General features: G+C 39.3%; 1 protein-coding gene across 1 annotated transcript in view; it reads left to right on the top strand.

The window, feature by feature from the left end:
• Positions 1-3,209: 3,209 nt before the first annotated feature.
• Positions 3,210-25,488, top strand: part of M1AP (meiosis 1 associated protein) — a gene marked incomplete at both ends in the record, with an annotated part of 76,567 nt that continues 54,288 nt past the window's right edge. The window contains 3 exons of the mRNA XM_082852421.1: positions 3,210-3,449; positions 22,898-23,083; positions 24,007-24,175. Coding sequence (XP_082708547.1) covers positions 3,210-3,449; positions 22,898-23,083; positions 24,007-24,175 — 595 coding nt within the window. The remainder of the gene's footprint in view (positions 3,450-22,897; positions 23,084-24,006; positions 24,176-25,488) is intronic.

Genomic DNA, 25,488 nt, shown 5'->3' with positions numbered 1-25,488 from the left:
GAAGCCCATGCACCACAACAAAGAGTAGGCCCCACTCACCACAACTAGAGAAAGCCCGTGCACAGCAACGAAGACCCAATGCAGCCAAAAATAAATAAATAAATAAATTTATTTTTTTAAAAAGATTATTAATATCAGGGATATGCAAATCGAAATCACAACGAGATGTCACCTGACACCTATCAATATGGCTATTATCAAAAAGACAACAAATAACAAGTGTTGGCAAGGATGTGGACAAAAGAGAACCTTTATACACTGTTGGTAGGAATGTAAGTTGGTGCAGGCACTATGGAAAACAGTATGGAGATTCCTCAACAAAGAAAAAATAGAACTACCATACAATCCAGCAATTCCACTCCTGAGTATTTGTCTGAAGAAGATGAAAACACTAAGTAGAAAAGATATATGCATCTCTATGTTCATTGTAGCATTATTTACAATAGCCGAGATATGGCAGCAACCTAAAAGCCCATCAATAGATGAATGGATAAAGAAGATGCCATATATAGATATCTATCTATATAGATAGATAGATATACACACACATATATACAATGGAATATTATTCAGCGATAAAAAGGAATGAAATCTTGCCACTTGAAACAACATGGATGCACCTAGAGGGTATTAGACTAAGTGAAATATTGTCAGACAGAGAATTACAAACATTTTATGATTTCACTTATATGTGGAACCTAAAAAACAAAACAAATGAACAACCAACCATAACACAACAGAAACAGAGTTATAGATACAGAGAACATACAGGTGGTTGCCAGAGGTGAGGGGGGTGGGGGGCATGGAAAGAAATTGGTGAGGGAGAGTAACAGGTAGAAACTTCCAGTTGCAAAATAAATGAGTTACAAGTATGAAATGCACAGTGTGGGGAATACTCAATAACTATGTAATATCTTTCTACAGTGAGAGATGGTAACTAGATGTATTGTGGTGTTCAGTTTGAAATGTATAGAAATACCAAATCACTATGTTGTGTAACAGGAACTAACATAGTGTTGAAGGTCAATTATACTTCCAAAACACAGAAACACACTCATAGAGAAGAGCTCAGATTAGTGGTTACCAGAGCTGGAGGCGGGTGGGGGTGGGAGGTTGTGGATAAAGGCAGTCAAAAGGTACAAACTTCCAGTTATAAGATAAATAAGTGCTAGGGATGTAATGTACAATATAAATAACACTGCTGTATGTTATATATGAAAGTTGTTAAGAGAGTAAATCCTAAGAGCTCTCATCACAAGAAAAAAATGTTTATTTCTTTAATTTCACATCTATGTGAGATGATGGATGTTCAGTAAACTTATTGTGGTAAAACTTTCACGATGTATATAAGTCAAAGCATTATGCTGTACACGTATACAGTACTGTATGTCAATTATATTTCAATAAAGTTGGAAGAAAAAAACAGTGACTGACTGAGTGAATGAATGACGTGGAAGAGAAAGGTTAAGCCCAGGAACATGATGGGGGTACCACTGGAATGCTTCATGGGGCAGGGGTAGCTTGACGAAATGTCAGGTTTAGCATAATATTCTCAACAGAAATCCAAAACTCTACCTTAGCACCAAGGAAGGGTTGTTCCCCTGGCACCCAGGCCTTGAAGAAGGCGGGCCTGAGGTGCAGCCTGAGGTGGACCCTGAGGCGGCGCCCGCAATGAGCCGCCCGGCCTGAGGGGGGCGCCCTCGCAGTGCAGGCGGACGTGGAGAGCCGGAAGGGCCAGGTAGCCGCGCCATTGCCTTCGCGAAGAAAAGGGTAGGAGCAGGGCTGAGGGCCGCAGGCGGGGAGGACGGCCACGGGCAGCGCCTCGCAGGAAGGACTTGGGGCGATCTCGGGCCGGCCCTCAAGCGGGTGTTGGCGGGGAGGGTGTTGGCGAGCAGACACGGGCAGCTGCCGGGGAGGCCTGACGCCCGGACGCCCAGGTCCGCCGCGTCCGAGCCCGCCCTCCGCAAGCGGTTCTGAGTATGGAGCGGCAGAGCCGAGTCTCCTACGCCGACTCTCCCGGGCCTGGGGCCTGGGTGGCCAATCCGTCAGGCAGCGTAGGCGTCGTGCTGAGGACCCAAGACACTTTGGCGGGGGGGGGGGGGGGGGGGGGGGGGGGAGCGTGAAATATATTAACTTGTGAAGACAAAAGAAAACAGTGAAACCTTAGGGCCGAAGAAAAGGGGTTTTGTTTTATGTTTTTCCTTACGTGAGGGGGGCGGAAATGAAATTGAAGGGCCCACGAAAATCTTTTTTGCTCTTCCACAGCAAGAGGCCAGCTGCCTTTGTGGAGCTGAAGGGCGCGCCAGGGGCTAGGAGGGTGGAGGATGGGAGGGGGGGTTGGCCAGGTAGGGCATGGCAGGAGGATGGAGAGTTGGGTAGGAGACACATGCAGAATTTCGGAGCCAGGATAGGGATTTCAGATTTTGTTCCAAGTGTAACTGGAAGCCATTGAAGGGTTTTTGGTAAGGGGGTAACTTGATGGCCTTGGTGGTTCAAGGCCGAGATTTAACCGGTTTGCAGGGGGACACCAATAAGTGGGCATTCTTGTCAAAAGTGGGGAGCATAGGATCACAAATAGGTGCTGCTTAGGACTATGCCCAGACACATCAGGTGCCTTAATTGATCATGTTTGACAATATAAGGGAGAGAGCTGCCTTTTACCCCATTTAAAGAACAATGTTGGGGCTTCCCTGGTGGCGCAGTGGTTGAGAGTCCGCCTGCCGATGCAGGGGACACGGGTTCGTGCCCCGGTCCGGGAAGATCCCACATGCCGCGGAGCGGCTGGGCCCGTGAGCCATGGCCGCTGAGCCTGCGCGTCCGGAACCTGTGCTCCGCAACGGGAGAGGCCACAACAGTGAGAGGCCCGCGTACAGGAAAAAAAAAAAAAGAAAAAAATAAAGTCATGAGGGCAGATAGCTTACTTTGAGACCGAAGTTTGACTTTTTGATTAGTTCCACTCAACATCTCTAAGCATTCTCAGCCTTACATTATAGGCAAACATCTAGATCCCTTGGCAGCTGTTAAGATGGGATAGCGTAGAGAAGCTTGAGTTAGTACCTAGTTTGACTCTTGTCTGGACTTAGTCCCCTAGACCTGTGTTCATTGTTTCAACTTTCAGTTTTATGAAAGCCAATGATTTCTCTTTTCTTCCCTATAGGTGAAGAGAATATCTAAGTGGTGGCTACAGTTCCACCCCTGGTCTGGCTGCCATGTATCATGGGCAAACTACTAGTAAAGGGCCATCTAATTCCACACAGATTTACCAGCAACCTCCAAGGCTCCTCATTGTGCATATCGCTCTACCATCCTGGGCTGACCTCTGCTCCAACCTCTGTGAGGCTCTGCAGAATTTTTTCTCTCTAGCCTGCAGCTTGATGGGCCCCAGCCGCATGTCCCTCTTCAGCTTATACATTGTACAAAATCAGCACGAGTGCATCCTCCCCTTTGTGGTGAGTATATCTACTTGTTCATTTTATCCTGAAAGCAGATATGAGGTTTCTGGAACAGAGATCACAGTTTTTATTCTTACAGTAATAACTGTGCCCATTCCCCATACCCAATACCCCACAGGCAACAGAAAGAGCCCGATGTCATCCTACACATGGGGGATTTGTACTGCAGAAGAGGAAACCCAAAATTATTAATATGGGAGTATATATAGGCCACATCTTACCCCCCACCTCCACTCCTGAGAGAGAGAGAGAAAATTTGGCATTTACAGTCCTTTGGAATATAAGCAACTGACCTCTTTCATCCCTCTTTGAAATGTAAACACGGGGAAGTAAATCTCTAAATTTCTTTGGAGGTCTCTGGCTGCTCTATCTCCCTTTAAGTTTCTAAGACTTTTCCTTTAACCCAGGTTCCAGGTTTTTTTGCTCAGAAAGCCCCAACTGTGCAGAAATATGGAAATATTTTTTCTCTATACTTCCATATAGGACTCAGGTGAAACTCCCCCTAGGGTTTCAGAAGGCAAAGGCTGGGCTAAGGGCAATGCTTTTACAAAGCTCTCTCACACATAGACAGCTATCTCTTTTCCTCCTCAAACAAATTCAGATCTTCACTTTCTCCCCTTTACAAAGTTCAGAATCTCAGGGCTGGGAAAGACTTCAGAGGTTCTAGTAAATCCTCTTCCTGAGGCAGCCATGCTGTTGGGATAGTCAGAAAAGACCTCATGGAGAGCCAGGACTTTGATTCCTACCTGGTGTGAATAAGACCTCCTCCCACATAGTGTCCATGGAAGCCATGTGGGAGCCTAGACGCCCTCCAACCCATCCAACATTAACAAGGTTTCTATCTCTCCGCCTCCCTATTGAGGTGGTGTCAGAGGAGGCCATGTGGGAAGTGGCAGTGAGGCATCTTTTTATCTCCAAGGCAGGATGGTGTCAGTGAAGACCTAGTGGGAAACAAGGACTTTTAGGACATTTTTCCTAGTGGAAAGCTTAATGGTAGTGAAGCTTACCTACCCCCAGGGTGTCAGTGGGGGGGCATATGAGGCACCTGAACATCCACCCCCACCCAGAGATAACAAGGCACCCTCCCTTCTGGGATGTAATTAGAGGCCAAATAGAGTCACACCCCAACCTGACAGTAATTATGTGGAAACTTCACTTCCCCCATTGGTGCAGTGTCAAAATAGGCCTACTAAAGCAGAAGATTTAAACAAGATCCAGAGTCTTACAGCATAATACCCAAAATGTCCAGAATACAAAAAAAAAAAAAATCACTCATGATTATCAAGAACCAGGAAAATCCCAACTTGAATCAGAAGACAACAGACACCAACACTGAGATGACACAGGTGTTAGAATTATCTGAAAACGCTTTTGAAGCAGCCATCATAAAAATATTCCAACAAGCAGTTATGAACATGCTTGCACAAATGGAAAAATATAAAGTCTCACCAAAGAAATAGAAGCATAAAGAAAAACCAAATAGAAATTTTAGGCTGAAAAATGCAATACCCATAATTTTAGAAACAAAAATCTACTATGGATGGGAAAAATGGAGAGGACAGAGGAACTTGAAAACAGAATAAAAATTACCCAATCTCAGCAACAGAGAGAAAAGAGACTTGAAAAAAAAAATTAGCAAAGCCGCAGGGATCTGTGAGACTATAACAAAGAGCTAACATTTATGTCATCACGGTCCAAGAGGAAAGGGACAGGAGGGTGGAGCTGGACAAATATTTAAAGAAATAATCACTGAAAGTTTCCCAGATTCGGCAAAAGTTATAAACCTAAAGATTCAAGAGGCTGGTGGAGCCCCAAACAGAATAAACGCCAAGAAATCCATTCTAAGACACATCATAATCAAAATTCTAAAAACTAAAGACAAAGAAAGACTCTTGAGAGCGGGACACTGACACCTTACCTATAAGGGAGAAACAATCAAGTAATGATAGATTCTTTTCATTAGAGACCATGAAGGCCAGAGGAAGTATCACATTTTTCAAATGCTGAAAGAAAAGAACTGTTAACCTAGAACTCTGTATCCAGTGAAAATATCCTTAAGGAATGAATCAGAAATCAAGATATTCTCAGATGAAGGAAAACTAAGAGACTTTGTCACCATCAGACCTACCTTAACAGAATGGCTAAAGGAAGTTCTTGAATCAGAAAGGAAATTATAAAAGAAAGACTCTTGGAATATCCAGAAGGAAGAAAGAAGAGTGGAAAGAATAAAATATGAATAAAGATAATAGACTTTCTATAGAGTCTTCTAAATTATATTTGACAGTTGAAGCAAAAATTATAACATTGTCTGATATGGTTGTTAATGCTAGTGTATTTAGAGGAACTATTTAGGATAATTACATTATAAACGGGAGGATAAAAGGACTTAAAGGAAATTAAGGTTTTTACACTTCATTCAAAATGGTAAAATATTGACACCAGTATACTGTGATAGGAATGTATTTGTATAATGCAATACTTAAAACAACCACTTAAAAAATCTATATAAAGAGATATACTCAGAAACACTATAGATAAATCAAAATGAAATTCTAAGAAAGTATTCAATTAACCCACAGGAAGATAGGTAAATGAAAACACAGAAATGAAAAACTGAGGGAACAAACAGAAAGCAACAAATAAATCAACAGGCTGACATACCAATAATTACATTAAATGTAAATGGTTTTATGGGCTTCCCTGGTGGCACCTATCCCTGGTCCGGGAAGATCCCACATGCCGTGGAGCAACTAAACCCATGCACCACAATACTGAGCCTGAGTTCTAGAGCCCGTGAGCCACAACTACTGAGCCTGCATGCTGCAACTACTGAAGCCCATGCACCTGGAGCCCATGCTCCACAACAAGAGAAGCCACCACAGTAAGAAGCCCATGCAGTGCAACGAAGAGTAGCCCCCGCTTGCTGCAACTAGAGAAAGCCCACATGCAGCAACAAAGACCCAAAGCAGCCAAAAATAAATAAATAAAATAAATAAATTTATTTTTAAAAATGTAAATGGTTTTAATACACCAATTAAAAGAAAGAGAGAATTCCCTGGTGGTCCAATGGTTAGGACTCTGTGTTTCCACTGACAGGGGCCCAGGTTCGATCCCTGGTTGGGGAAATAAGATCCCACAAGCTGCACGGTGTGGAAATAAATAAATAAATAAAAGAGATTGGCGGAGGTGGGGGCATGACCCAACTATATCCTATCTACAGGAAACTAACTTCAAATACAATAAAAGTACATTGAAAGTGAAAGGACGGAAAAAGATATACCATGATAACAATCAAAACGTTATTAATGTATCAAATTAAGTAGACATAATGATAAAAAGAGTCACAGAACAAGAACAAATAGTCCTAAAATTTATATGGAACCCCAAAGACCTAGAATTGCCGAAGCAATCCTGAAGAAAAAGAACAAAGCTGGAGGCATAACCACCCCCCCGACTCCCGCCAGACTTCAGACAATACTACAAAGCTATAGTAATCAAAACAGCCTGGGAACTTCCCTGGCAGTCCAGTGGTTAAGACTCCACACTCCCACTGTAGGGAGCACGGGTTCAATCCCTGGTCAGGGAACTAAGATCCTGCATGCCATGTGGTGCAGCCACAAAAAACAAATTAAAACAAAAAAAAAAAAACTGTGATATTGGCACAAAAATAGACATACAGCTCAATGGAACAGAATAGAGAGCCGAGGAATAAGCCCACACACCTACAGTCAATTAATCTTCAACAAAGGAAGCAAGAATATACAATGGAGAAGACAGTCTCTTCAGCAAGTGGTATTGGAAAAGCTGGACAGCAACATGTAAATCAGTGAAGTTAGAGCACTCCCTTATGCCATACATAAAAATAAACTCAAAATGGCTTAAAGACTTAAATATAAAGCATGACAGCATAAAACTTCTAGAAAAGAACATAGGCAAAATATTCTCTGACCTAAATTGTAGCCATGTTTTCTTAGGTCAGTCTCCCAAGGCAAAAGAAATAAAAGCAAAAATAAACAAATGGGACCTAATCAAACTAAGAAACCATAAACAAAATGAAAAGACAATCTACAGAATGGGAGAAACTATTTGCAAATGATGCAACCAACAAGGGCTTAATTTCCAAAACATACAAACAGCTCATACAGTTCAATATTGAAAATAAATAAATAAATTTTTTAAATGGGCAGAAGACCTAAATAGACATTTCTCCAAAGAAGGCATGCAGATGGCCAACAGGCACATGAAAAGATGCTCAACACTGCTAATTATTAGAGAAATGCAAATAACTGCAATGAGGTATCACCTCACACCAGTCAGAATGGCCATCAAAAAAAGTCTACAAATAATAAATGCTGGAGAGGCTGTGGAGAAAAGGGAACCTCCTGCACTGCTGGTGGGAATGTAAATTGGTGCAGCCACTATAGAGAATAGTATGGGGGTTCCTTAAAAAACTAAAAATAGAGTTACCATTTGATCCAGCTATCCCATTCCTGGGCATATATATCTGGGGGAAACCCTAATTTGAAAAGATACATGCACCCCAGTGTTCATAGCAGCACTGTTTACAATAGCCAAGACATGGAAGCAACCTAAGTGTCCATCGACAGATGAATGGATAAAGAAGATGTGGTATATATATATACAATTTTACTCAGCCATAAAAAAGAATGAAATAGTGCCATTTGCAGCAACATGGATGGACCTAGAGATTATCATTCTATGTGAAGTAAGTCAGACAAAGACAAATACCATATGATATCACTTACGTGTGGAATCTAAAAAAAATGATACAAAATGAATTTGCAAAACAGAAACAGACCCACAGACAGAGAACACAAACTTATGGTTACCAAAGGGGGAAAGGGAGGAGGGATAAATTAGGAGTTTGGGATTAACAGATACACACTACTATATATACAATAGATAAACAACAAGGGCATACTGTATAGCACAGGGAACTATATTCAATATCTTGTAATAACCTATAATGGAAAAGAATCTGAAAAAGAATATATATATGTGTGTGTGTATACATATATATGTATCTGAATCACTTTGCTGTACACCTGAAACTAACACAACTGTATCTGAATCACTTTGCTGTACACCTGAAACTAACACAACTGTATCTGAATCACTTTGCTGTACACCTGAAACTAACACAACGTTGTATATCAAATATAATTTTTAAAAAAAATTCCAAAAGAAAAAAAAAGTCAATCCAACAAAAGACAGCAATCTTAAATGTGTCCCCACTAAACAACAGAACTGCAAATGTCTGTTAACTGGTCAATGGATAAACAAAATGTATAACTCTCACTCCATAAAACTGGAGTTTCCTACAAGTACACTGAGGACAGAGTGAAAGTGATAGTGATGTTTACAGCCATACAGCAAGTATGTTCCTCTACTGTGCCATTTTCCTTGTGCATGTCTGTCCCATGACCACATTTGGCTGTGATATCTATCTTCTGTCAGGCAATAGGGGTAAAGAAAAGTTGAGAGTGATCTGGAAAGGCAAATGAAGATATTCAGCATAGGAGGCTTTTGGGGAGATGAGCTCATGTCCCAAACAAAAGTAAAAGGATTTCATTTCCTTCTTCAATTGACTATGTTCTGTGCCTCTGGTACTCCTCAGTACATCTGGCCTTAGATGAACCCCTGATCCCTTATTCACTCCATTAGGAAAGACAGACAGTTCTAGACTAAAAACAACCTCTGGTAACTCAGGAAAAATTGCAAGCCAAAATTTCCATCCAAACGAACAGTAAGTTCAGCCATGGTCAAAAGCTCAAGAAAATCACTGAAACAATGCCATTACCTTATGTATGGAACAGTCCAATCTTTGTTTAAAGAAATAAAATATTACCTTAAATCCATTTTCTCTGACCTATATAAGTATCTGACGTTTTCTATCTGCAGAGTTAGCTCAAAATGTAAGTGGAGGAAGACAGCAGGTAGGAAATCTTGCCTAAGTTGAACACCTCAATTTATCTCCTCATATTTAATTTATGAGTATAATAAAATAATTCTGAACTTTTTATGAGAAATCTTGACAAAGGAATTATAGTTAAAATATTAGAATTCCTTTTATATCTATTGTGCCCTTAATATAAATAAATTTGACCAAAATGATTAATCTCTCAAAGCAGTTTCAGAAAAATTCCATTACTGTGAGGATTTTACCAATTCTTTTACCTTTTCATGAGAACAAAGAAGTTATTTAAATCATATGTGATCTACAATGGTATTTGAGGACCAGTAGTGGTCTAATTTGCCTATTACATTTATTTTCTTTCCTTACTAGCAGACCTTCAATAGAATCATTTAAAAGTGGCAAATAATAAGAATATATTGGGCTTCCCTGCTGACGCAGTGGTTGAGAGTCCGCCTGCCGATGCAGGGGACACGGTTCGTGCCCCGGTCCAGGAAGATCCCACATGCCGCTGAGCGGCTGGGCCCGTGAGCCATGGCCGCTGAGCCTGCGCGTCCGGAGCCTGTGCTCCGCAACGGGAGAGGCCACAGCAGTGAGAGGCCCGCGTACCGCAAAAAAAAAAAAAAAAAAAAAAAAAAGAAGATAATAAACTGTAATTGAGTGCTGCAGGAGGATGGGGAGAGTAAGAAAAGGAAATATACAAATTTTATTATTGTATAGTGGAGATTTTCATCTCTCATTAATGGATATTAAAGAAATAACTTAGGGGAATTATATAAACATGGAATTATAAAGATAACCCCTAAAACAAATACAAACCTTTCTAATTATGACAAGGAAAACATATATAGAGCAAACAAATTTACACAGTGTAGTGATTTTTCAAAAGCTATGAAAACAGTGTATACCTTAAAATAATATAACTAAAAATAACTAAACTTACCTATTAAAGTACTTTAAAACAGATTTGATTGCAGAACAAAATTCTGCTGTATTCAGCAGAAGAGACTACAACAAAGTGATTCAGAAAGGTTGAAAATAAAAGGAAGGGCAAAGGTATACTAGGCAAGTGCACCCCCGTAATAAAAAAACAAAAAGCATGATTTTAATATCAAACATCATTGAATTTAGAGCAAAAATCACTAAACACGACTAAGAATGGCACTTTAATGCTAGGACACAAAGCAGAGAAGAGCAGAGAATTATCAAGAGGAGCACAAGAAATATATTCAGTAAGAGAGCTTGTTGAAGGGACAGTCTATTGAAAATATATCAGTTTTGAATACCAGTGTACCAAATAACATAGTATCAACATTTTTTAAAGAAATATAATTATATGTATGAAAGAAATCTGCACCTTCCTGAAGTGCTCATGGAATAGTCACAAAAGTTGACCATATGTTAAGCCACAAATAAACCTCAAAAGTTTGATGAATTACAAAAAGTACAAGTAGATTAGTCAACATTCTCTGAATACAATGCAATAAAACTAGGAATAAATAGCAAATACAGAACAAAAAGTCACTACCACCTGGAAATTTTTAAGCTGTTTAATAGCTTTTGAATCAAAGAGGAAATTAGGCAAAAATTGCAGTATATCAAAAAAAAAAAAAAAATTGCAGTATATCTAGAAAATAATAATAATGAAACACTACATATTAGAACCTATGTGATATAAAAAAGTTAATGCTGAGAAAAATTCATATCTTTAAACTATACAAATTTCATTATTTAAATTATATTAGTAAACCAGGAAAACTGAAAATAAATGAAGCAAGCAACTCAAGAAGAAAAGAAAAAACAAGCTTAAGGAAAGCTAAAGGAAGGAAATAATAAAGATAAAAAGAAACAGTAGTGAATATGAAAATAGAAAATGGTAGAACAAATGAATAAATCCAAATTTGTTCTTTGGGGTAAAAATAGGAAATAGATCAGCCATTAGTTAACTTAGTTTTTGGAAAAGGGCAGGGGGAAAAGGCACATATACCCAAAATAAGATAAGGAGAAAGTAACCACACTTGTGTGAAATGCATAATTCTCCATGAAAATATAATTACCGAAAGTGAATTCAGAAGAGATAGAAACCTGCCATTTCCCATAAAAGGAATAGGGAAAGTTATGAAAGAACTACCCTCCCCCAAAATAAAGTACTGGAACCAAATGGTTTTGCAGGGGAATAATACCAAACTTTTAAAGAACAGATTGTTAAAGTTTTTTAACCATTTTATACCACAGAAAGAAAAAAAAAATCCTTCCAAATTATTTTTGTGAAGATAATGTAATATTGATCCTAAAATCCAGCAATCATTACACAGAAAGAAAAACTACAGACCAGTCTCACTTATGACTATCTATTAAACATCCCAAATAAAGTATTAGGATCCCAAATAAAGTAATAGGATCCAGCTCATATTTTAAAAATCATCTACAGGAATGCAGAAATGGTGCAGTATTGAAATCTATTAATATAGTTTACTATGTTAATATATCTAAGAAAAATATGATCATGTTTATTTCCATACATACTTAAAAAATGGTGTTTAATAAAGTGCAACATCCAATCTTCTTTTTTTTTTTTTTTGCGGTACGCGGGCCTCTCACTGTTGTGGCCTCTCCCATTGCGGAGCACAGGCTCTGGACGCGCAGGCTCAGCAGCCAGGGCTCACGGGCTCAGCCGCTCCGCGGCATGCGGGATCTTCCCGGACCGGGGCACGAACCCGCGCCCCCCGCATTGGCAGGCGGACTCTCAACCACTGCGCCACCAGGGAAGCCCTCCAATCTTCTTTTAAAAAAACTTAAAAAATTAGGAACAGGTGGCTATTCCCATAGTGTATGTCTATGACAAGTCAAAAACCAGATCTTACTTAATGAAAAGACACTGAATATATTCCTGTGTAAGACAAGTAAGTTTACTATCATCACTGTTATCTAACAGTATTTTAGAGATTTTCACTGATATAATTGCACACATAAAAAAGAAGTTAGAATATAGGAACAAGGAAAGGAGGGACTTCCCTGGTGGTCCAGTAGTTAAAAAACACTCTGCGCTTCTGCTGCAGGGGGCGCGGTTTTGATCCGGGGAACTAAGATCCCACATGCCCCACGGCATGGCCAAAAAAAAAAAAGAAATAAGGAAGAAAAAGATAAAATGATCGTTATTTGCAGATTAATGGTAATATATCTAGAAAACCCAAAAGAATCGACTAGAAAATTACTTAAAACAACAAAAGAATTCATGACAATGGTCAGGTACAAATATTAATACAGATATAAGTACCCTTTAGGGCTTCCCTGGTGGCACAGTGGTTAAGAATCCGCCTGCCAATATAGGGGACAAGGGTTCGAGCCCTGGTCCAGGAAGATCCCACATGCCGCGGAGCAACAAGCCCGTGTGCCACAACTACTGAGCCTGTGCTCTGGAGCCCGTGAGCCACAACTACTGAGCCCACATGCCACAACTACTGAAGCTCGTGTGCCTAGAGCACATGCTCTGCAACAAGAGAAGCCACTGCAATAAGAAGACCGTGCACCACAACGAAGAGTAGCCCCCACATGCCGCAACTAGAGAAAGACCGCGCAGCTACGAAGACCAGGCACAGCCAAAAATAAATAAATAAAATAAATAAATTTATCTTTTAAAAAATAATAATAATAAGTACCCTTTATATTATTCCAGAACAACAAACCAGAAGTTAAAATGGCAGAAAAGTTCTCATCACAATAACCAAAATGATCAAATAAATGCTTATGAATGAAAATAATAATAAATTTGCAAGATTTATATGAATTAAAATGCTATTGAGAAACACAAAAGAAGACTTGAACAAATGAAACATCATTAGTTCTTGAGAGGACTCAGACCAGAAAGATGTCAGTTATCTCTAAATTAATCTATAAATGTAATGCAATTCCCTGTAAAATTTCTAACAGAAGAACTAGACATCTTGATAATAAAGTTAAAATTAGAAACAAAAAACAAACAAGAATAGCTAGAGACTCTTCCTCGCAAATATTAAACAGATATTCACAGTGTGATACTGGAAATTGAAAAAACAGAGCAATATAATACAATTTAAAGTCCAGAAATAGACCCAAATACATGGGGGGATTTAGTGTATAATAATGATGCTATTTAACATTAGTTGGAAAAATTATTCAACAAACTAGATAGCCATGTGGGAAGAAATTAAGTTAGAGTCATACACACAGCTTACACCAGTATAAATTCCAAAAAAAAAATTTTTTTAATAAATTTATTTATTTTTGGGTGCGTTGGGTCTTCGTTGCTGCGCGCCAGCTTTCTGTAGTTGCAGAGAGTGGGGGCTACTCTTTGTTGCGGTGCACGGTCTTCTCATTGTGGTGGCTTCTCTCGTCGCGGAGCACGGGCTCTAGGCGTGCAGGCTTCAGTAGTTGTGGCTTGCAGGCCCTAGAGCACAGGCTCAGTAGTTGCAGATGGATCAAAGATTTAAATGTAAAAATTGAAAATATCTAAGTACTAGAACAGACTATCAGTCTGGGTCCAATCAGGATATGGAAACCACATAGTGATTTAAACAAGGAAAAAGTATATAGAGTATTTTAACATAGTTTAACATATTAAGCTATGGTAATATAGCAATTATAAGATATAAGAGAGCTTTTTGTGGTACGCTAGGGCTGAGGGAGAGATCTCAAAGAATGACAAACTTGGAAAGAGGACCCCTTTCCCAAGGCTGGGGTTTAGACCCAGTTGGAGAATATATGGTTGCAGCTCACTGGATGCAAAGAAGTTCACTGGTTCGCTCAAGCCAGAGCTGATCCATGGCTACTGGGAAAGCAGGAAGCAACCCTCCAGGTGTAGGCACAGTGGCTGATGCGTAGGCATGCAGAGAGTGGAGAAGCCAATGTGGGCAGGAGGCCTGGAGTAAGCAGTGTCTGTATTGGAAGAACAGCAGCATTCGGAGGACTACAGGAGACAAAACTGAGGGGAGGGACAGGTGAGCAAAGGGAATCAGGCATCAGTGCAGGCAGGAGGCCTGAAGCATGCAGTGTCCATGCTGAGTGGACAGCTGACAGGTGATCAGGTTAGGGCTGAGAAGTTCCCAGTGTCTTAGTCAGCTCGGGCTATGACTGGCTGGTTTAAACAATAGACATTTATTTTCTCAAGGTTTAGAAGGCTGAAAGTCCAAGATCAGGGTGCCAGCCTGGTCAGGCTCTGGTAAGAGTCCTCTTCCATCTTGCAGACAGCGGCTTTCTTGCTATGTGCTCACATGGCCTTTCCTCAGTGCATGTACATGAAGAGAGAGCTCTGGTGTCTATTCCTCTTCTAAGAGCATCAGTCCCATCATGGAGGCCCCACTCTCATGACCTCATCTAAACTTAATTACGTCCCAGAGGCCTTGCCTCTAAGTACCATCACATTGGGAGTTAGGGCTTCAATTTATGAATTTTAAGGGGACACAAACATTCAGTCCATAACACCAAGGGCCAGCAAGTTCTGGGCATGTGGGTGGAGCACTACCAGGTAACTTCATACCCCACTGGTTTCAGCAGGAGTGCACCTTCCTCCTGCAATGTCCCTCCAGTACACTCTACTCAGAAAACTTAACATCATGATTACTGTAAAGGAGAAAGGCTTAAAGTAGAATTCTGTCCATTATTGCAGAGATATACTGAAGGGTGAATTTTGAGCTGAGAGGCAATAAATCAACAATTAACATACAGACCATGGGGGAAAATGTAACAGTAAGAAAGGCCTTTCTAATCATAACACAAAACCCAAAATTCCAAAAATAAAAGATTAATAAATTCAGCTGAATAAATATAGAAAATAGAAAATATACACTTGGCCAAAAAAAAAAAAAATACTGTGTGTAAAATCTAAAGACAACTGACAGTGCTTCCCTGGTGGCGCAGTGGTTGAGAGTCCACCTGCCGATGCAGGGGACACGGGTTCGTGCCCCGGTCCAGGAAGATCCCACATGCCGCAGAGCGGCTAGGCCCGTGAGCCATGGCCGCTGAGCCTGCGCGTCCGGAGCCTGTGCTCCACAACGGGAGGGGCCACAACAGTGAGAGGCCCGGGTACCACAAAAATAAAATAAAATAAAGACAACTGACAATATGAGGAAAAATATTTGCTTCTATATCACATAGGGTTAATTTCCCTAACCGCATAAAGATTTCCTTGAAATCAATAATGATAATGACCAACAATCAATAGTGAGAAATTATGTACACAGTTTTCATTAAAGGAAATACACATGATGCTGAAACATTGAATATGTTCAGTCTCACTTATAAAAGAAATGCAAGTTAAAACTACATTGAGATGCTATTATTTTTCACTTATTTGGCTGGCAAAGATTTTTTTTTTTAAGTTTAGTGACATACTGTTTATGAGGATATAAAGAAGCAGACACCCTTATATGCCATTTATGGGCATATATTTTAACACAATTTCTATAGTGGGCAATTTGGTATCACAATTTACATACCCTTTAACCTAGCAAGTCTGTTTTTAATAGGTTTGGTTTTGTTTTGGCTGCACTGGATCTTCATTGCTGCACGTGGGCTTCTCGAGTTGTGGCGCATGGGCTCTAGAGTGCATGGGCTTAGTTGCAGTATGTGGGATCTTAGTTCCCCAACCAGGGATCGAACCCGGGCCCCCTGCATTGGGAGCACAGAGTCTTAACTACTGGACCACCAGGGAAGTCTCACAAGTCTGTTTTTAGAAACTTATTCTACAGATATGTTTTCATATGTGCAAAAATGATTTGAGTATAAGATTATTCATTTCAGCATTGTTTGAAGTAGCAAAAGATTGGAAACAACCTAATGTTAATTAATAGGGAATTGGTTAAATAAAGTTATGGTCCATCCATTAATGGAATACTATGTAGCCATAAAAACTAAGACACTTTTTATATATTGAATGTAACGATTACCCAGATTTACTCTGCAACAAAATCAAGATACGAAAGAGTATCATAATCTGGTCTATTTTGGTAAGAAGAGAGATCAAGTTTATCATTTATATTTTCTTCCATGTAAAGAAATATCTCTGGAAAGATACCCAATAAGCTAGTAATATTGATTGCCTCCAGTAAAGTACTGGTTAGCTAAAGAACAAGAGTAGGAAGGTGACTTTTTCTACATATTTTTTTGTAACCTTTGAATCTTGAATGCTTGTTGAATGTGAGAAGAGAAATCTCAACAAAATTTTGGAAACGATAATACAGGTGAAAAGTGATAATTGACTTAGCAGTCCCAAGAGAGCTAAATCTTAAGCCAGTAGTGGGAAACCCAAGGAAGAAAGCATTTTAAACCACCAAGTTCTCAAAAGCCTTGGGAATTGGTAAAATCAAGTACTTCTGGAGGTAAGAATGAAGGTAGAGCTAAAAGTAGAAAGATGTTGAACATCTGTATAAAAAGCAGTTTGACCTTTAGATGCTCTCTTCTACTCCAAAAGCAACAAACTTATTCATCACCTTAGATGGGGCATCACAACATGCCCCATACCAATGGACCCCTAGGAATTTCACTGAGGTAGAAGGCCCCTGAATTTTAGTCAAATTTATTTCCTACCCTCTGGCATACAAATGTCTTACCAATAAGTTACTTCTTGCTCACTAGGTCCACTCAGCATAATGTCATTAATGTAATGGGCCAGTGTGATAGCTTGTGGAAGGGAATGGCAGTCAAAAATCTCTGTGAGCTAAATTATGACATAGGGCTGGAGAATTGGTATACCCCTGAGGTAGGACAGTGAAGGTGTATTGCTGGCCTTCTCAGCTGAAAGCAAACTGCTTCTGTGGGACCTTATAGACAGGCGTGGAGAAAAGGCATTTGCCAGATCAATAGCTGCATACCAGGTACCAGGAGATGTGTTAATTTGCTCGAGCAATGAAACCATATCTAGCACAGCAGCTGCTGTTGGAGTCACCACCTGGTTAAGTTTATGATAATGCACTATCATTCTCCAAGACCCGTCTGTCTTCCGTACAGGCCAGATGGGCAAGTTGAATGGGGATGTGGTAGAAATCACCACCCCGGCATCTTTCAAGTCCTTGATGGTGGCACTAATTTCTGCAATTCCTCCAGAAATTCAGTATTACTTTTATTATTTTCGTAAGTAGAGGCAGTTCTAGAGGCTCCCACTTGGCCTTTCCCACCATAATTGCCCTCACTCCACAAGTCAGGGAACTAATGTGGGGATTCTGCCAGATGTTAGGTATGTCTATTCCAATTATGCTTTCTAAAACTGAGGAAATAGCCACAGGCTGCATTTGGGGACCCACTGGACCTGATATAAAATTTCGTTGATCACCTGACCTCCACAAGCCCCTACTCTGACTAGTGGGCAACAATGATGTTTGGGATCTCCTAGAATTAGTGTCAGTTCATAGCCAGTGTCCAGTAGACCCTGAAATGTCTGATTATCCCCTTTACTTCAGTGTACAGTTACCCTGGTAATGTTCAAATCTTTCTGGTCCTTTTTTCATAGTTTTTTAATTCTTTGTTCATAGTGTTGAATCCCTCTTTTATTTCATTAAACATCTTAAAGGTACTTAAATATATTTGATAATTCTAATATCTGAAATTGTTGGTATTCTAATTCTCCTGTTTGTTGTTTCTGCACTCTCTCTCATAATGTTTGGTTTCCTCACTGATTTTGTAATTTTGGATTATGAGCTTACCTTAAGCTGATCTTAATGTGTGAGAATTCTGTGGGGCCTGAGTTTAGGGTGTATACCTCTAGAAAGGATTTATGTTTGCTTGAGTCAGGTGCCCTGAGGTGCTATCAACCCAGGACCACTTTAAGTTATGTTTTAAAATTAGGGTTTCCTGGACCCTGCAGATAAAGACAAATCCCAAACCCACATGAGGGGAGATATATGGTTTCTAGGTCCCAGCAGTGATTTCTTTCTCATTTCTACTCAGAGTTCACATAACTTAACAAGTTTCATTGTCGCCTCCCTTGACCAGTGAGTAGATTCTTTCTAGCCCACCTTTTCACTGAGACAATAACCTTTTGAATGGTCTTAACTTTGAGCCAGGATGGCAGTTCCAATTCTACTCCTTATGAGGGCCTAAGGCCTTGTCTCCTTCTCATTTACAACACAAAGCCCTAGGTTCCCAAGATCAACAAGTAAAGCCAAGGCATTTATACCTATCTCACACTGTAGTTTCCTGTTGTCCCCACTTTGGTTCCTGGGGATTTCCCTTAATTTCTTATGAATTCAACTATGCATATAAAAGATATTTGTGTTTTATCTAGTATGTATACTGTTAGGTGGTAGAAGAGTGTGTTTCAGATATCTAGTTTATTTGTAGGTGCTTTTTACATATTAAGAATATTAATGTCATGCTAATCTTATACATTGCAAATATTTACCCAGTTTGTTTTTTGTCTTTAACTTTATTCATATTCTCCTTTACTTAACAGAAAATTTTAATGTGGTCAGATCTCTTCATTTTTCCCTTTATGGTTTCCTACCTTTGTTGTCATGTTTCCAAAGGCCTTCCCTACCAGAAGATAGTATCCTTTTTTTTCTACTATTTTCCTAGTTTATTTTTTCAATAAATTTATCATTATTGAATAATTTTAGATTCATCAAAAAGTTGCAAAGGCAGTACAGAGAATGCCTATATTTTCTAACTTATATTTTTCTTCCCCCTAAAACTTATTATATGTGCATCCATTTACCATTTATTCAAAAATAATTTGTTTAATAAAACTGTGTTCCAGGTACTGTCCTAGGCCCTGCAGACCTGGCAATGAAGAGATAGATCAGATTCCTCCTTTAGTATATTATTATATTGAGCTTATATTCTAGTGAGATAGACAGACAATAACTTGTCAACATACTTTGGAAAATGTCATTCTAGTGTGACTCTTATCCCTTTCTATTCTGAGGCTATTTATCTCACTTGTTTGTAAGTTAGTAGAAAGTGGGAATTATGTCTTTTTTTAGGTACCTAGTACATCATAAGCACATAATAATAAATGTTTTTTAAAATGGATGACTGAATGGACCTATGTCATTTACATAGATACTATTTTTTTTCCACTTATTTTTGTCAGTTGTAGAATAGGGCCATTAAGTCAATACAAACCCCTTCTGTTTAATCAGCAATGATTTAAGTGCTTTTAGGGTTTGATAGTGATAAAAAATAATAACCACAGCTAACACTGAGTACATACTGTGTGACATGAACTAAGTCATTTAATAGTTAGTCTGTAAGATAAGTATTTCCATTGTCCCCAGTTTCTAATTGAAGACATTTTAGCTTAAGGACTCATAGTCAGTAAGAGGAAGAGATAGGTTTGGAACTCAAGTCTATTTGGATCTAAAACCTTAACCAAGACTAGTACTTCTTTAACTAAAATGCCCACTACTCTTCAACAAGCATCCTCTACTCTTGTCAGGCACATTTCCTCTTCCTCTCTGACACATTATATTCACTTTCAACCTCCATAGATGCTTGTATTGAACTTTCAGCCTCTCTACCAATCCCCCAACACACACACATAAACACATAAAATATTGTATTCTTTTTACAAATCTTACCCTTTCAATTCTCAGCCCCATCTCACCCCCTTTCCACCAACACTTACCTTTCTTTTTCTAAATCTCTAAAGTATCAATAGTCTATAACAGTCTCTTTCAACCGGGATACACATACCACTAGGGCTATAAGACTTCCCAGAGTACACAGGAATATATAATTTTAAAGAATTGATATATAGATCCTCAATTTCCACTAGTATTCTTTTCTAAAATTTCTCTAATTATGCCTATGATGAGAGTGTCAGACTACTTCATCATTCCCACCATCCCTTTCACAATTACCCTTCTTCCACTTCACAAAGAAAATCCAAAATAAAAAGGAAGAGGTGAGAGGTACAAATCTTTCACCCACTATGAATTTTACTGTGATGAATTGCCATGTGGTTTTAAAACTTGCAGGGGCACCAAACAAGGAATAATTCAAAATATTGGCATCAATGTAAGAAAGTAAAGGACTTATGATTGGGTTAAAAATCTTTTGCAGGGCTTCCCTGGTGGCACAGTGGTTGAGAGTCCCCCTGCCGATGCAGGGGACACGGGTTCGTGCCTTGGTCCGGGAAGATCCCACATGCCGCGGAGCGGCTGGGCCCGTGAGCCATGGCCACTGAGCCTGCGCGTCCGGAGCCTGTGCTCCGCAATGGGAGAGGCCACAACAGTGAGAAGCACGTGTACAGCAAAAAAAAAAAAAAAAAAAAAAAAATCTTTTGCAACCAGGTGATGTCCAATTTTAACAAAATTGAAGGAAGACTAAATTGAGGGACTTCCCTGGTGGTCCAGTGGTTAAGACTTCGCCTTCCAGTGCAGGGGGTGCAGGTTCGATCCCTGGTCGGGGAGCTAAGATCCCACATGCCTCGTGGCCAAAAAACAACAACAAAAAAAAAACAGAACCAATATTGTAACAAATTCAATAAAGACTTTAAAAAATGATCCATATCAAAAAAAATCTTAAAAAACAAACAACTGAGTAGCAGCTGATCATTAAAATAATTTTTATTAGTATTTATATCCCTATATAATTTTTGGCATATAGCTCAGAATGAGTTTGACAATTTGATTGACTTCTATATTTATCAGGACAATGGTTCTCAGCACTAGAAACCTCCTAGAAAATAGGAATAGGATTAATACGGAATGTTGGTGCCATTCAATCAGTAATTTATTCACACATACCTTAACTAATTGAAAAAAGAACGCAACATGCTCATGCCATTGAGATGCATTTTTAATTAAAGTTTATGCTTAATGCCAATAATTATCAAAATAGGTAATATATATGTTGTTTTGATCAATTGTATATGAGCAATAATTTTAATAATAGCTCAATCTAGATTATTAATTAGAGCCTATAGTCATAGGAAATTTTAAAATCTTACAACATGTAAATATTTTTGACACAGAGAAGTATGATAAGATGATCAATAAAAAACTGCCAGCCGGGGCTTCCCTGGTGGCACAGTGGTTGAGAGTCCGCCTGCCGATGCAGGGGACTCGGGTTCGTGCCCCGGTCCGGGAAGATCCCACGTGCCGCGGAGCGGCGGGGCCCGTGAGCCATGGCCGCTGGGCCTGCGCATCCGGAGCCTGTGCTCTGCAACGGGAGAAGCCACAACAGTGAGAGACCTGCGTACCGAAAAAATAAACAAACTGCCAACCAAAAAATTCTATTACATTATGATAAAACTCTATGAGAAAAGTGAAATGGAAATATGAATTCAAGGAGAAAAATGAATAATATTCATTTCCATCTGTTAAAAAGAAAAAAGAGCTTGCTCATGTACTTTTTAAATTGAATAATGCAAGTATCAAATCCCTATGATATTTAGATTCTATTGGATTATGTTTTAAAGAGTAGTGGTATAGTTTTATTTTGAAATATTGATATTTAAATATGCTGGAAGTTATATCCTTAACAACTACGTACTTACTTAAGATCTAGATGTCAACTTAAAAACGTATAAAGGAGTATATCATTTTTCATATTCTTTTAGGGAGTACATGAAAAGAAATGCTCAAAGGCTACTAGTCTGTACTTGAGTAGGTTTCTTATCTTCCTATCTAGATTACAAGTTCTCTTTGTGTAAGAATTATATACTATTTCTTGTGTTTTTCCCAGAGATTCATGGAGAGGAGCATGTAAGCAAAGTAACATGCTCATGAATTTTATGTGCATTTTGCAAATATTGCTCAATTCTGCTCTTTGATCAGCAAAGTTTCCTTATCCCAAATATAATTCCTCCCCACTCCACCCCCACCTGCTATTGATGCTTGGAATTCCTTCAAATAGTGTCACAAATTTTAATTCCACATTTATTCAAAATGCATATATTCTTAGAAGACGTAACATCGATCTAGAGTCAGATTAGATTAGATTACTTCCTGAGAACAAGTTTTTGTGAAGGAAAGTGAGGAGAGCCAGGAGATTTACGTGTTGGCTCCTTGACCTGACTGCAGACTAAGCCAAGCATCTCTGCTCAAAGTGATCCTGAGGGGAAGATTAGGTAGGACCTTATCATTTCTAAAATGATCAAAATCCTCATTTCTGATAAAACATCACTCTTGAATAGAGAAGCTCACTGTGCCTAGACTGACTGAGAAATGAAGATAATGTCTAAGAGTGACGCTGCTAGGCCTCCAATTTGCAGACCACCCCAAAATAAAACTAAGCAGTCACAACTGAACCTTCCTTTGGGTGAGTGAATGAGTTAAAACACATTCTTTCCTGTTTCTAGTAATTCCACATAATCAAAGTCCTTTGGCTAAAAATTTTCCTTCCTCTGGTCTAGGGAATATTTTAATGCAGTGCCTAGAACATAATAGGCATTCCATAGATCTTGGTCAAATAAACAGATTTTCAGGAAGGGAAAAGTACTCTTGAGGAGTAATTGATAATGAAATTAGACTGCCAGTTAATCTGAAACGTGAGTCACTAAAGATTTGCATCTTTGATTCATTTTTCTCTGCAGCAAGTGAAAGGGAACTTTGCTAGGCTGCAGGCCTGCATCTCAGAACTCCGCATATTGCAAAGAGAAGGTTGTTTCAGACCACAAGCCACTTCTCTGCAGCTGGCAATAAAGGATGGGCTCCAGCAGTTCAAACAGTACAGTGGACACATGACCACAAGTGCAGCTCTGACCTACACTTCCCTGGAGGTAAAAGATGGCTTAGGACACTAACTCATCTTCCCATTTCAGTCCATCTAGATCCTTCATTGTTTGTCATCCTTCTGTTGTTCTCTGTTTCATTCACATTGAAAGTCATGACTAGATACTCCATTGGGTACATGAGTGACTGTGAGTTAAAGCACATTCAGTCTCTAGTAACATCAGGCATCAGACAAATGAGTTTAAAAATAATTATGCTTTCATCTGCATGCTTATTCATCAATTAAAAATGTCTAAGTACAAAAGAGAATTGCATGTATTTAATACTTGCCTTCCAGAGTTTCAAGTTCAACCCAGATTCAGATTGAGCAAGGAGAGAAATCTACATGGAAGTACCACTGTGAGAAAAGAGCATATAAGCTCTCTGATCTTTAGTACACATTTAATGAGTGGAATTTAAGGATTCTATTTCCTTTGTATCCTCAAGAAATCAAAGCACTTTGAGCAAGAGGGATACTGTCAATGATTCAAGCAGTCTTAAAAACTGAAACACAGTGGGCGACTTCCCTGGCAGTCCAGTGGTTGAGACTCCACGCTCCCAATACAGGGTGTGCGGGTTCAATCCCTAATCGGGGAACCCTAGTTGGGGAACTAAGATCCCACATGCTGCATGCGGTACGACCAAAAGAAAAACTAAAACACAGGGATGGCTTCTCATTGGTCACTTTCTGGGGTAGGTTCAGCCTGTTTGGCAGGGTCTTGTGATGATCTGTCCCACCAGACCTCTCGCACCAGAATATGTCAAATGAAATTTGATTTGCAAATTACATATAAATCTTTTTCTTTGCCCTAAAGACAATAGCCACTACCACAGATTTCTGGGGTGTTTAATCCTCCAGATCTAACCTGTTACATTCTAACCTCTGTACATCAGGGAAAGTAGACACGTTGATTCTTCTATTTATTTCCAGATTACTGTTCTGACTTCACAGCCTGGAAAAGAGGTGGTCAAACAATTGGAGGAAGGATTGAAAGATACAGACATAGTCAGGGTCAGGAGACTTCAGGTGGTTGAGATCACAAAGGGAGTCCTAGAATGTATGGACTCAGCATCCCCTGTTGAAGAGGCCAGCAACGACGGTAAGAATTAAAAGAAAAGGTAAAAAGAATGGTAAGATTTTAATGAGTAGTCTTTTACAGATCAGGAAGATTATTTTCCATGGACTTTTTTTTTAAAAAAAGATTTTTTGATGTGGACCATTTTTAAAGTCTTTATTGAATTTGTTACAATATTGCTTCTGTTTTATGTTTCGGTTTTTTGGCCGCAAGGCATGTGGAATCTTAGCTCCCCTACCAGGGATCGAACCACCTGCTTTGCAAAGGGAACTCTTAACCACTGGACCACCAGGGAAATCTCTTCCATGGTCTTTTATGTTCTTAAATGAAATGAAGCCAACAGATTTCACTGTGGTTCAGACAGGTGTTTCTACATGTTAGAGTTTAATTTTTTAATCATATTTTTAATTTAGAAACAATATATGTTAATGTAAAACCTGAAATATAGGTATAAAAAGTAAAAATTCCTTCCTCCTCAAGAGATTGGGGTATCACTCTTAATGCTCCATTAGATAGATAGATAGATAGATAATAGGAAGAAATATTTTATATTATAATGGGATCATGACATACATAATATTCTGTAATCCTCTTCGCATGTTGTACAGCTATCTATGTTAGTATCTATAGACATTCCTCGTTTTTTACTGGATACATGATTTTTTTTACTTTGTGGTTGGACCATAGTTTGTTTAATCGCTTATTAATGAATAATTTGGTTTATTACATTTTGCTATCATAACCAATGCTGTATGAAGAGACTTATATGTACAGCTGGCTTCATTGGCCTATGACCAGTGCGGTCACACAAGGCCCTGCATTCAGAAAGCCCCTATGCTTAGGATTTAATGCTTTTGGGTTGCAGTCTTGAAATTCTTAATCAGTGTTTTGTAAGTGAAGTTTGATGGAACAATGGAACATGTGCCAGGGGATTATAGTCTCGGTTCATATGTGCCCTGCCTACCTCCTACCTCCCCAGAATGGGTTTTGAGTCACTAGATTCCCAGCCCTGATGTCCCCAGCCCGCCTACCCCAACCCAGTAACTACTGGCACTCAGATCTCTGCTAATAAATCCCCCATAAATCACCAGTAATCATACACTTCCTAGAAGAGAAAATATTCAAACTGAGTCTTAAAGGACAAATAGGAATTAACCAAGCAGAGGAAGAGGAAAGGGGGACTCAAAAAGGAGACCCAGGGACATGAGAAATCAAGATAAATCAACTTTCAGAGATGAGCCCATGGTTCCTTATGTCAGGAGCCTATCAGGCAGAGGCAGGAGTAAGGCTCTAAAGGTAGGCAAGGGTTAGATCAAGAAAGTCCATATATGCCCTAA

Source organism: Leucopleurus acutus (genome assembly GCF_964270905.1).
Source record: "Leucopleurus acutus genome assembly, chromosome: 12".
Lineage (NCBI taxonomy): Eukaryota > Metazoa > Chordata > Mammalia > Artiodactyla > Delphinidae > Leucopleurus > Leucopleurus acutus.
Note: the sequence above shows the minus strand (reverse complement) of the source record. Positions and strands in the feature narration are given on the sequence as shown.